This window comes from Oncorhynchus kisutch, linkage group LG25 (assembly GCF_002021735.2).
Source record: "Oncorhynchus kisutch isolate 150728-3 linkage group LG25, Okis_V2, whole genome shotgun sequence".
Taxonomy (NCBI): domain Eukaryota; kingdom Metazoa; phylum Chordata; class Actinopteri; order Salmoniformes; family Salmonidae; genus Oncorhynchus; species Oncorhynchus kisutch.
In genome coordinates, this window is record NC_034198.2 from 9,359,225 (window position 1) to 9,372,375 (window position 13,151).

The window sequence follows — 13,151 nt, forward strand, 5'->3', positions numbered from 1 at the left end:
GTAGCCAACGTTGTCAGTTATGAGGTCAATGGCTGTGTTACAGATTTACGAATTGGTTCCTGAGGCTTACTGCCAACAATTTAGAACTTTAAAAAGGGATGATAACTCAAATTCAACATGAGGCTGTTTGTTTATCTTCAGTTTAATCGCAGGTGTTCCTCTGCGGTTAAGACTTTCTAGGGGCTGTGTGATCTGATTATGCTAGAACAATTTAAGGACACAAACCCAGATCAATTAACAAACGAAAAGTGAAGACTGTCTCTGAAGCTGAGGTTTTGGCGGACGAGTATGTTTTGACTCAAATAAGTGGCTTTGCAGAGCCCTGTATTTGGATTGAGTGGGGGCGTCTGGAGAGATTTGAGCCTCGACCAACGAGACACTCTGGTTCACGGGCAGAGCTTCATTCATCTAGAGTTGAGCCTGGCTCCCATGGTAAAGCTGACTCCGGTCAAGTGACATTACTGTCAGGGTTCAGGTCATTGAAAAAACAAATGTCCTGTTCTCTCTAAGGGTAAATTCAGTACTGGCGCTAACGTTAAACCTAAGCCTACGGCGATGGAAGCGCCAGTCTCACATCCGTTAACTCCGGTCACTTCGTCTTATGCCCAGGTGCATGTTCAAGTCCCAATTTACCCAGATTATTTACCTTTCATTACATAGGGTTTTGTGTGTCTGTTAGGAAGTAACGTGTCAGTGTAGATCTTGAGGGACACAGGTGGCTCAGAGTTGTTTGTTAGTCTGTTACCTTTCTTTGCTGAGACTGATTCAGGGAATCGTGTTTCAATTAGGGGAATCGGGTCGAACACTCATTTCCATTGCGTAAACTGATGTTGGATTCTGAACTGGTGAAAGGCTCCCGAGTGGCGCAGCAGTCCGTGGTTCGAATCCAGGCTGCATCACATCCAGTCGTGATTGGGAGTACCATAGGACGGCGCACAAATGGCCCAGGGCGTCCGGGTTTGGCCGAGGTAAAATAAGAATTTCTTCTTAACTGACTTGCCTAGTTAATAAAAAAATTATTGTACGTGCATGGTGAGGATCTCCCGACGATTGTGTACTGCAGGGTAGATTGAAAAATGTAGAGCCACTGGGTGTTTTGGATAGCCTTCTTGCTCATCTACCTGCTGATAGGCAAGACGAGTTGGTCGGTCTTATTCTGAGTTTTCCAAAAAAACATTTTTTTTCTTCTGATATGCCTAAATGTACAAACTTAATACAACATAATGTTAGGGATGTGGACCCCATCCGTCAGTGGTTCTATAGTTTCTCCAGAGAAATGTAGTTTTCTGGATGCTGGAGAATGATATTGCAGAGCCTTCTTTTTCCTGCTGGGTTTCTCCCTGTATCTTGGTCAGTAAACCGGATGGGACAAACCGATTTTGTACAGACTACAGTAAAGTCACTAAGCCAGATTAATTTCCTCTTCCTTAGATGGAGGACTGCGTTAATCAGGTTGAGAAGCAAAGTTTGACATGTTAAAGGTCAATTGGCAGGTGTAGGGCATCTGAATTCTCTGCCTTTTATTACGCCCTCCGGTCTGTACTCATATTCGGTTATTAGTTTCGGCCTGCGTAATGCACCTGCCGCTTTTCAGCATCTTATAGATTGGGTTTTCTCCGGTATTCAAGCCTTGTTCAACCGCCTGGCTGTGGGTTGCCTCACTATCAACTTGGCAGAGTGAGTTTGCTCAGGTCATATTTACGTACCTTGGTAAGGTGGTTGAGCAGGGTGAAGTGTGTCCTGTTCAAGCTGTTGATGATTTTCGACCGTCAACTACTAATAAAGAACTAATGCGTTTCTTGGGAATGATTGGTTATCGTAGTTTCTGTAGGAACTTCTCTACCGTAGTCGCACCCCTGACAGATTTGCTGAAAGCTAATGCGTTTTACGTCTGGTTTCCTGTAAGCAGACTTTTGATGTGAAGAGTTTGCTTACCTCCGGTCCGTTGCTGGCTGCTCCTGGCGTGGATTTGTCATTGACCTTGCAGGTAGATACGAGTCACTGCAAGTGCAGTCCTGCTGTAAGCAGATGTGTCCGGTGTTGAGGCCCGTTGGTTTCTTTTCCAAGAAGTTTAACCGTTATCAGTTGAACTACTCCGTGGTTGTAAAAGAAGCTCTAGCACTCACTTGGGTGCTGCAAGACTTCAAGGTGTATGTCGGGTGTAGTACCAAATGTGGTCTACACCAACCATAACCCTCTCACCTTCTTGATGTCTGTCTCCTGACCAGAGAATAATGTTCTTAAAGGCATTCCATCTCAATGTGTGGCACATCAGGGGGTCTGATAATATTGTTGATGATGCTCTCTCGTGCGCACTGTTCCTGAACGCATCTGGTTCTGGTTACGTGGACATGTGATTTCTCATGCGTGTAGTCCCTGAGTGTTGTGATGTATGCTTTTTGTCCACGTAACCGGGAAACTGTATTTTATGTTATCTTGTCGCTCCTGTCATCTGTTCCCTGCTATCCTCGTTTTTAATTCCTCTTAAAGATTGCTGAGGTCTGGGGAGGATGAGGTTGGCTGGGGCAGTGAGGTAGCTTTAACCAGGGCAATATGTTTATTATTATTTTGATATCTTTTTTGGTTGGTGTGGTCCCTGGGGGGGTTCTCCCACTCTCTGACAAATTATTTCTCTGCTCTTGTTTTCCCTAATAGAATGTTGGTGGGTGGAGCTGGGAGGGTCGTCTGCGAGATGGGACACACCTTGGCTCAGGTGTGTCCTGGCAATAAATACTTTCCCCCATACTTCGAGGAGACTCTCCGCGCGGACGTTTTTGTTGGGGCATTTTGGGGCTTTGTTAATTTATTTTGGCACCTCTCAACACCCCTCATCACCATCAATGCACGCATCCACTCACTTACACTACTGATTAAACACCATTGTTACTTGTATATAAGTTACTTTATTTAATAAATTTGTGTTAATTCTTTCTTAGTCGTCTCTTTGTTACAGGCAGGTGCTTATTGCACAGCGCATTGTACTACTATTTTTGGAGAAGATTGTATCGCAAGTTATGCGATATGTCTAGGCTATGCCATATGTATTAGCTAATATGCATGTGCAGCTGTCGTTTTGAAACATCCATTCTAGCATATGTGACACACCTTTCTATCTCCAAGCTTTTATTTGGTTTTCTATGCAAAGTATATGATTTATTATGCCTGCAGTCAGTTACTTGAAATTACATGTAATCATGCCAAAACATGATTCAATTGTATTCACTGACAGAGCGATAACTAATGAGACACACACAGACATTAGGATTGTGATTTGACATACAAAAGTTATTTTTGTGAAAATGCTTTTTATCTGCCTTCCCAATGGAAAGTAGTTCAAATCTATTTTCTATGTAAAGAGATGTACGTTTCTGGATGATGCAACATGCTGCCTTGTTGACAACTTGACCGAGTGGCGTATATTACTGTTAGCTTTGAGAAGGACGTTCCTCCTTCACCGCTTTTGCCCTTTCACGTCACGGGCCATAGATGGGTGCACCATGGCTCAGGTTAATAGAACTCTCATTGGTTTCCTTACCCTGTAAATAGTCTATGAACAAGGTATAGCAGCAATCCATGCTTTGTTTTAGTTTCCCATGCAGTGGCTGGCACGGTTGCATTTGTGTCACAAATCCCATTTCAAGTCATGTGACTGTTATTAGCATTTCTTTCGCATCATGTTCAAATCAGCTGTAAGTGACTGAGTGTAACAATCCATTTTTAGGTGCTTTTGGATAATTTGGACAGGATGTGCGGAAAGTGCTTACAAATTTGTGCCACAAATTCTAAAATGTTAGCATTTGGAAACAGTGCCAGGCAAACCAAAGCATGTATTGCTTGTCCATAAACTCAGGGGCACAATTTTAAATTGGGACGGAGTTGCTAAATTGCCGCTATAGCCAATCGAGTAGACTACACATCCCCTAGTAGTAGGCCTATGTCTTAATGATATATTTATTTAATCCCCTTCATTGGTTTTGCTCCAGTGCCTTCTATGTCCTCACACTGGGCCAGTTGTTTCTGTTTGTTCCAATCAGGTAAACATGCCAAGTGTGCTTTCCCATTTGGTACACTGAGCCAATTCATTTGCATAGGTCAACATGTGTTTGTTACTAAGACGAGATCCCCTGGCTGCTATGCACAAATAGATTGCCTCTGAATATTTTTGCTGACATCACAATCAAAATACCAACTAGCAAGTAAAGAGGATTTGTCAATAGATTTTCCCCTGCTTAACTGGCTTAAGCGTAATTGTATATCAGTTACTGCTGAATTGTAGGTAACATTTTTTGGTGGATAGCCTGAATGCTCCATTTGTTTCTTTGTTTTCTCTCAGGGAGGCTGAGGGCTTCAAAGATCAAGGAAATGCTTTCTACGTCAAGAAGGATTATTCTGAGGCATTTAACTACTACACAAAGGCCATTGGTGAGAATGCAACCCTAGCTTTGAACCCTAGTTTAGTAACAACATGCTAGGCCATAGCGTAGGGTTGCACATAACTGTGTAGGGACATTTTTTGAAGGATTCTCAAATGATATATTTCTTATTTAACTGGATCGTTAGAGCCAATTCTCATTGACGACTAGTTTGAAAATTCAGCGAATACTATTTTATTTCAGTTTCCAGACATGCTGATATGTTTCTCTGGAATTATAGACTGTTGTTTCAAGGTGATTGATTACAGGCGTGATATATATCTTAGTATGTCATTTAAAAAGGCAGGTTCTCTTCCTCTGGGAGAGAAGTGAGAAACCTTCAGGCGTGACTCTTGAGAATATGGTTCCCTTTTTGTTTTTGTCAGATGCATGTCCTAAAAACGCCAGTTACTATGGAAACCGGGCGGCCACTCTCATGATGCTGTGCCGCTTCCGAGAGGCCCTGGTGGACTCCCAACGGGCCGTGCGGCTGGACGACTGTTTCATGAAGGTCAGAGTTCAGCCTGCTTGCTTCCGTGGCGTGGTGTCATTGTAGAATTGGGAGTCGAGCATAGGGTTGTCGCGATACCAGTATTACAATACCACATTTTCGAACTCTTGAGTCATATATATACAGCTAATAATAAATAAAAATAAATATATATATTTATTATTAGCTGTATATTGGAAAATTAACATAATTTTGACTTTTTCCATTTAGAACTGTTTCCCTCAAGAAATGGAGACTGCATCATGTTTTGTTTCCTTGACATGATACTGCTGAGTATCACAATTAGAGCCCTACTAATAAATCCGTTTGCCGATATTATTGGCCGACATGGTCTTTTCGCAAATATATTTGTATCAGTCTTCCGTCTTTAAAACGACGATATTGTTTATACATGAATTAACAAATCCACTAATCTGAGCATAATCTGAGATATTACTATCATTTTTCCAGGTTTGCCCTGAGATGGCTCTCTAGTCTCATACAAGACTCTCACTGAACATCATTCTGTAGCCAGCAGATCGCAAAGGGTTTATTGACCGCATTTGCAACCACATTTGAAAAAGTAATTAATCAAAGTAAATCAAACTGGCTATGTACACTTAACCGATGCAAAGTTCTCACTTTGCTAACGTTAGCTAGCTAGCAAAGTATTTTTAGCTAGCATGCCTGGCAGTCTGTGCTGCTAATGACAGGACTGGTGGCGAAAGTTATACAATAACACTGGTTGCAGTTATTGTCTGTGCCTGTCATTCAAGCCATGTGCTGATATTGTGATTGGAATGTTACTAGCTAGAACGAGTAGTGACTCAAATGAGTGCGGCAAGCATAAACGTTGTATCGCTTACCATACAGATTTGAAATATCTAGCCAATACATTTTGAATTGAATAACATTGCTTGTGAACTAAAGTGCTGCAATGATTTGAGACTTAGGCTTTGGTTAAAGATCAGTACAAATGCTTTAAAATTGATGATAGCTTAGACTTTCGAGAAGAACGATGACTATCTGGTGATTCGGATATAACGTTGTCATCTCGCTGCCTGTTCTTAAAGCGGCAGTACAACATAACAAGTGCAATTTCATATTTACATTGACACTACGTTTATTAATTCAGCCAGGGCATCTACCTACTGTACACCGCATATTGTCCCTCCCATAGAGATCCTATTAAAGTATTCACATTTTTTATAGTATTCTAATTACCTTTAGCAGATGATTCAGAGCAACTTACAGTTCGTTCATTCATCTTTAAGATAGCTAGGTGGGACCATATATCTGTCATAGTAAGTACATTTTTCCTCAAAGTATCTCAGCAAAGGCAGTGCTATAGTAGGGGGGTGGGCAAGTCAAGTGTGAGTGTTAGTTCATGATGGCTTTTTTATGTGTGCTTTGTATTTGGCTTTGTCCTCAAGAAGTTGCAACTTAAGTTAAATCAGTTTTGCATAGGCCTACAAAAAAAATATATAATTGTTCACACCTTATCTATGGGGCGGCCTACAAAAAAAATATATAATTGTTCACACCTTATCTATGGGGCGGCAGTGTAGCCTAGTGGTTAGAGCATTGGACTAGTAACCGAAAGGTTGCAAGTTCAAATCCCCGAGCTGACAAGGTACAAAATCTGTCGTTCTGCCCTTGAACAGGCAGTTAACCCACTGTTCCTAGGCTGTCATTGAAAATAAGAATTTGTTCTTAACTGACTTGCCTAGTAAAATAAAGGTAAAAAAAAAAAAGATTAAAAATAAATAAATAAAAACAATGGTCTAGTAAGAATTTGTACTAATTCATCATGCAAACTATGAAATGTTAATTTAAGATTTGTTGCAACATTTTTATAATTAATTTAAAGTTGTCGTTTGGAGCAGATTTCTTTTTTGCACAACTATACTTTTCATTCCAGCAAAATATTAAAAACAATTTTGGGGCAGATATGTTGTTAATTGGCACATTTTTCAACCTCTTAAGCTGGTATTGGATCCAGAAATACGATATCAGTTGGGCTCTAATCACGATGCTGGTATCGTGAGAACCCTATGTGGAGCACACCAAACCTTTGTCGTCCTCCAGCAGCTTTAACCAGGAAGTATCTTTCCACCCACTGCACCACAGGGCCATCTGCGAGAGGGCAAGTGTCACTTGTCTCTGGGCAACGCCATGGCAGCCAGCCGCTGCTTTCAGAAGGTCCTGGAACTTGAGCCCAGCAACAGCCAGGCGCAGCAGGAGGTGGGTCCAAGTGACCTTGATTACTTTAAATGATCTAGGATTATTAGACACATACTTATACATGCATACCAAGATCTTCCCTCTTGTTTTCCCATTGAACATTTACCTTCACTTGACCTACATAAAAAAATAATTGTTTTAAAGGCCAAGTGCTGTCAATGTGATTTTTCTGTTTTTATTTCCACACCGAGGTTGGAATAATACTGTGAAATTACGAACATTATGATAATGCCTTTTTATTGTAAGAGCTGTTTGGAAAAAAATGCCTGAAAATTCAGCCTGTTTTGGTGGAATGGAGTTTTGGCCTACCTGGTGACATCACCAGCTGGTCAATTAGTTAATAGTAGGGCTGTGGATTTTGAGGGTCATGGATTTTGGATTATGATAATTGGCCAGACAAATAAATGCAGTCACTGTAATATAATTGTTTTGACATACAGTTGAAGTCAGAAGTTTACATACACCTTAGCCAAATACATTTAAACTCAGTTTTTCACAATTCCTGACATTTAATCCTAGTAAATATTCAGTTAGTTAGGATCCCAACTTTATTTTAAGAATGTGAAATGTCAGAATAATAGTAGAGAATTATTTATTTCAGCTTTTAATTATTTCATCACATTCCCAGTGGGTCAGAAGTTTACATACACGCAATTAGTATTTGGTAGCATTGCCTTTATATTTAACTTGGGTCAAACGTTTTGGGAAGCTTCCCACAATAAGTTGGGTGAATTTTGTCCCATTCCTCCTGACAGAGCTGGTGTAACTGAGTCCGTTTTGTAGGCCTCCTTGCTCGCACATGCTTTTTCAGTTCTGCCCACATGTTCTATAGGATTTGTGACTTTGTGATGGCCACTCCAATACCTTGACTTTGTTGTCCTTAAGCCATTTTGCCACAACTTTGGAAGTATGCTTGCGGTCATTTTCCATTTGGAACACCCATTTGCAACCAAGCTTTAACCTCCTGACTGATGTGCTGAGATAATGCTTCAATATATCAACATAATTGACCTTCCTGATGATAGCATCTATTTTGTGAGGTGCACCAGTCCCTCCTGCAGCAAAGCACCCCCACAACATGATGCTGCCACCTCCTTGATTCACGGTTGGGATGGTGTTCTTCGGCTTGCAAGCATCCCCCTTTTTCCTCCAAACATAACGATGGTCATTATGGCCAAACAGTTCTATTTTTGTTTCATCAGATCAGAGGACATTTCTCCAAAAAGTACGATCTTTGTCCCCATGTACAGTTGCAAACCGTAGTCTGGCTTTTTTATGACGGTTTTGGAGCAGTGTCTTCTTCCTTGCTGATCGGCCTTACAAGTTATGTCGATATAGGACTTGTTTTACTGTGGATATAAATCATTTTGTACCCGTTTCCTCCAGCATCTTCACACGGTCCTTTGCTGCTCATCTGGGATTGACTTGCACTTTTCGCACCTAAGTACGTTCATCTCTAGGAGACAAAACGCGTCTCCTTCCTGAGCGGTATGATGGCTGCGTGGTCCCATGGTGTTTATACTTTTCTACGATTTTCTAAAATTTTCTTTCCTGATGTCTTTTGTCATGCAAAAAGTAGATGTCCTAACTGACTTGTGGTGACAGGAAAATAACCTCACACTCAACGTCAACAAAACAAAGGAGATGATTGTGGACTTCAGGAAACAGCAGAGGGAGCACCCCCCTATCCACATTGATGGGACGGTAGTGGAGAGGGTAGTAAGTTTTAAGTTCCTCGGCGTACACATCACGGACAAACCAAATTGGTCCACCCACACAGACAGCGTTGTGAAGAACCTCAGGAGGCTGAAGAAATTCGGCTTGTCACCCAAAAGCACTCACAAACTTCTACAGATGCACAATCGAGAGCATCCTGTCGGGCTGTATCACCGCCTGGTACGGCAACTGCTCCGCCCACAACCGTAAGGCTCTCCAGAGGGTCGTGAGGTCTGCACAACGCATCACCGGGGGCAAACTACCTTCCTTCCAGGACACCTACACCACCCGATGTCTCAGGAAGGCCATAAAGATCATCAAGGACAACAACCACCCGAGCCTGTTCACCCCGCTATCATCCAGAAGGCGATGTCAGTACAGGTGCATCAAAGCAGGGACCGAGAGACTGAAAAACAGCTTCTATCTCAAGGCCATCAGACTGTTAAACAGCCACCACTAACATTGAGTGGCTGCTGCCAACAACTCCAGCTCACTTTATGCCACTTTGTTTACATACCCTACATTACTCATCTCATATCCTTATACTGTACTCGATACCATCTATTGCATCTTGCCTATGCTGTTCTGCACCATCACTCATTCATATATCTTTATGTACATATTCTTTATCCCTTTACACTTGTGTGAATTAGGTAGTAGTTGTGGAATTGTTAGGTTAGATTACTCGTTGGTTATTACTGCATTGTCGGAACTAGAAGCACAAGCATTTCGCTACACTCGCATTAACATCTGCTAACCATGTGCTAACTATCTGCTAACTATGTGACAAATAACATTTGATTTGAAAATCGTGGTGAATCCTGCCAACAACGCCATCTGACAGAGTAAAACTTAGATGGCTAGTGAAGCTCAATCCAAGTTTACTCACTCACTGACTGGGTCACACAGCTGTATAAGACAAATACATATTTACACAAACACATTTATACCTTCCTGCTATGCTGAGTCTCCTTACACATCTGGACAGCCAATAAATCTATGTTGCTAGACAGGACTTTAGTGATGTCTGTTCTTTCTCACTTCATCTGACCTGACCTCGCCCAAAGTCCTCATGGCTGTCCTGTTGAATTGAACCAGACTGTGGCCCTTCTCTCCATAGGATACCTCATATCTAACTTTAACTTGTTCTGACAGAATGGTAACTTTCTGCGTTCCCCTTTCTCACTCAGTACATTTTCATACCCTCAGTTGTAATATGATAACATAATTAAAGGTATAAGTCAAAGAAGCCTGTACCCATCACAGTCAAAAGGCTATATAGCCTATTATTGAACATGCAACTGATGTAATGAAGCAGCTAATAAAAACAATTTTCAAACATTTGCTAAAATGCAATTCGAGGGGGAAACACTTCTAAATAGTTCACCTAATGCGAGCGGTTCCATATGTGACAGAGATGAAAATCTGTTAGATTAGAAAGAGGGGGAATCTAATAGCTAGAACTAGGATGGATTGCTAATATGACTAGGATTGTGCTTTTTGCTTTTGGACAACGAAATAATGTTGATATGAAAACGAATAGAACAGGAGAGAAATGCACGAAGTCTATAAAAATATTGCCTCGATATTTCTATGGTTGGATTATGGCTAGACTACTTTGATGCAAGCTAATACATTCCTCATTATTTAAAGTAAAGCAAAACGTAAATTTTTCAGACAATTGTAAAGTGGTGGTTAACGTGCTGCCTACCGTTGATTTATAGCCTATGCACTCAAATTGCAAATGGGATGTTACAAGTTGAGATTGAGAAATAATAGTAGCCTTTTTTATCGTGGCCATCAAAGTTTAACGCGTTATTGCATTTTAGAATTGTTATTTGTTGCTCGATGACTGGGCTTTTAAAAGCACACATTTCACTCCAGTGCCAGGACAGCTCTCGCGCTGTCTAACAGGTGATAGGTCATTCCACTTCATAAACTAGGCTCTGTATGCTGTGAGAGTGTGGTAAATAAGATAAATGACGACCCCAAAAAATACACACTCTGCAATTTATAGAGACCGAGAAGCATCACTAGTACCAATATGTGCTGTAATTTGTTGATTCAACTTAACTGTCATTACAAAAAATGACATTCCATCGCATGAACCACATCAGTTAACATCATTTGAATGAACATTATACATTACCATGGAAGTTATTGCATCACAATTCCAGGCAGCCATTGCGAGTGTATCCATGAGTTTAAAAGTCAAATTGCCACACAAATGCCCCGCCATCTCCTCTTCTGTTTGTTCCCCCCCCCCCCCCCAGAATAAAAAAAACACCGTACCAGTCAAAGCTTTGGACACACTTACTCATGCAAGGGTTTTTATTTTTTACTATTTTCTACATTGTAGAATAATAGTAAAGAAGTAAAAACTATGAAATAACACGAGGAATCATGTAGTAACCAAAAAAGTAAAAGATATTTTACATTTGAGATTCTTCAAAGTAGCCACCCTTTGCCTTGAGGACAGCTTTGCACACTCTTGGCATTCTCTCAACCAGCTTCATGAGGTAGTCACTTGGAATGCATTTCAATTAACACGTGTGCCTTGTTAAAAGTTCATTTGTGGAATTTCTTTCCTTAATTAGAGGTCGACTGATTTGTGTATTTTCAACAACGATACCTATTATTGGAGGACCAAAAAAAGCCGATACTGATTAATCGGACGATTTATACAGTGGGGCAAAGAAAGTATTTAGTCAGCCAGTGCAAGTTCTCCCACTTAAAAAGATGAGAGACCTGTAATTTTCATCATAGGTACACTTCAACTATGACAGACAAAATGAGGGGAAAAAATCCAGAAAATCACATTGTAGGATTTTTAATGAATTTATTTGCAAATTATGGTGGAAAATAAGGATTTGGTCACCTACAAACAAGCAAGATTTCTGGCTCTCACAGACCTGGGGCCATGTATCGTGAGATTTTGAGTGAAAACCTCCTTTCATCAGCAAGGGCATTGAAGATGAAACGTGGCTGGGTCTTTCAGCATGACAATGATCCCAAACACACAGCCCGGGCAACGAAGGAGTGGCTTTGTAAGAAGCATTTCAAGGTCCTGGAGTGGCCTAGCCAGTCTCCAGATCTCAACCCCATAGAAAATCTTTGGAGGGAGTTGAAAGTCCGTGTTGCCCAGCAACAGCCCCAAAATATCACTGAGGTAGAGGAAATCTGCATGGAGAAATACCAGCAACAGTGTGTGTGAACCTTGTGAAGACTTACAGAAAACGTTTGACCTCTATCATTGCCAACAAAGGGTATATAATAAAGTATTGAGAAACCTTTGTTATTGACCAAATACTTATTTTCCACCATAATTTGCAAATAAATAAATAAAAAATCCTACAATGTGATTTTTTTTCTAATTTTGTCTGTCATAGTTGAAGTGTACCTATGATGAAAATTACAGACCTCATCTTTTTAAGTGGGAGAACTTGCACAATTGGTGGCTGACTAAATACTTTTTTGCCCCACTGTATATATATATTTATTTATTTGTAATAATGATAATTACAACAATACTGAATGAACAATTCTATTTTAACTTAATATAATACATCAATAAAATCAATTTATCCTCAAATAAATAATGAAACATGTTCAATTTGGTTTAAATAATGCAAAAACAAAGTGTTTTGTAGAAGAAAGTAGAAGTGCAATATGTGCTATGTAAGAAAGCTAACATTTCAGTTCCTTGCTCAGAACATGAGAACATATGACAGCTGGTGGTTCCTTTTAACATGAGTCTTCAATATTCCCAGGTAGGAAGTTTTAGGTTGTAGTTATTATAGGACTATTTCTCTCTATACCATTTATATTTCATATACCTTTGACTATTGGATGTTCTATTAGTATTGCCAGCCTAATCTCGGGAGTTGATAGGCTTGAAGTAAACAGTGCAATGCTTTTACGCATTGTGAAGAGCTGCTGCCAAATGCAGTAAAGTGCTGTCTGAATGAATGCTTAGCCTACTGCTGCCTACCACCGCTCAGACTGCTCTATCAAATCATAGACTTAATTGTAATATAATAACACACAGAAATACGAGCCTTAGGTCATTAATATGGTCAAATCCGGAAACTATCATTTTGAAAATAAAACCAGGCGGCCCAAACTGTTGCATATACCCTGACTCTGCTTGCTATGAACGCAAGAGAAGTGACACAATTTCTCTAGTTTAATATTACCTGCTAACAGGAATTTCTTTGAAGTAAATATGCAGGTTTATAAATATATACTTCTGTGTATTGATTTTAAGGCTTTGATGTTTATGGATAGGT

At 40.3% G+C, this 13,151-nt stretch overlaps 1 protein-coding gene across 3 annotated transcripts in view; it reads left to right on the forward strand.

Annotated features, from left to right (window-relative positions):
- The window catches only part of LOC109881690 (dnaJ homolog subfamily C member 7), a 49,404-nt gene that overhangs the window by 8,637 nt on the left and 27,616 nt on the right, over positions 1-13,151 (forward strand). For 2 of the 3 annotated variants that reach the window (XM_020473804.2, XM_031804976.1), the window contains exons 2-4: positions 4,334-4,422; positions 4,799-4,923; positions 7,033-7,146. In XM_020473804.2, coding sequence (XP_020329393.1) covers positions 4,334-4,422; positions 4,799-4,923; positions 7,033-7,146 — 328 coding nt within the window. Of the gene's footprint in view, positions 1-2,655; positions 4,423-4,798; positions 4,924-7,032; positions 7,147-13,151 lie in introns of all 3 variants that reach the window. The other variant, XM_031804977.1, reaches the window with a different exon arrangement.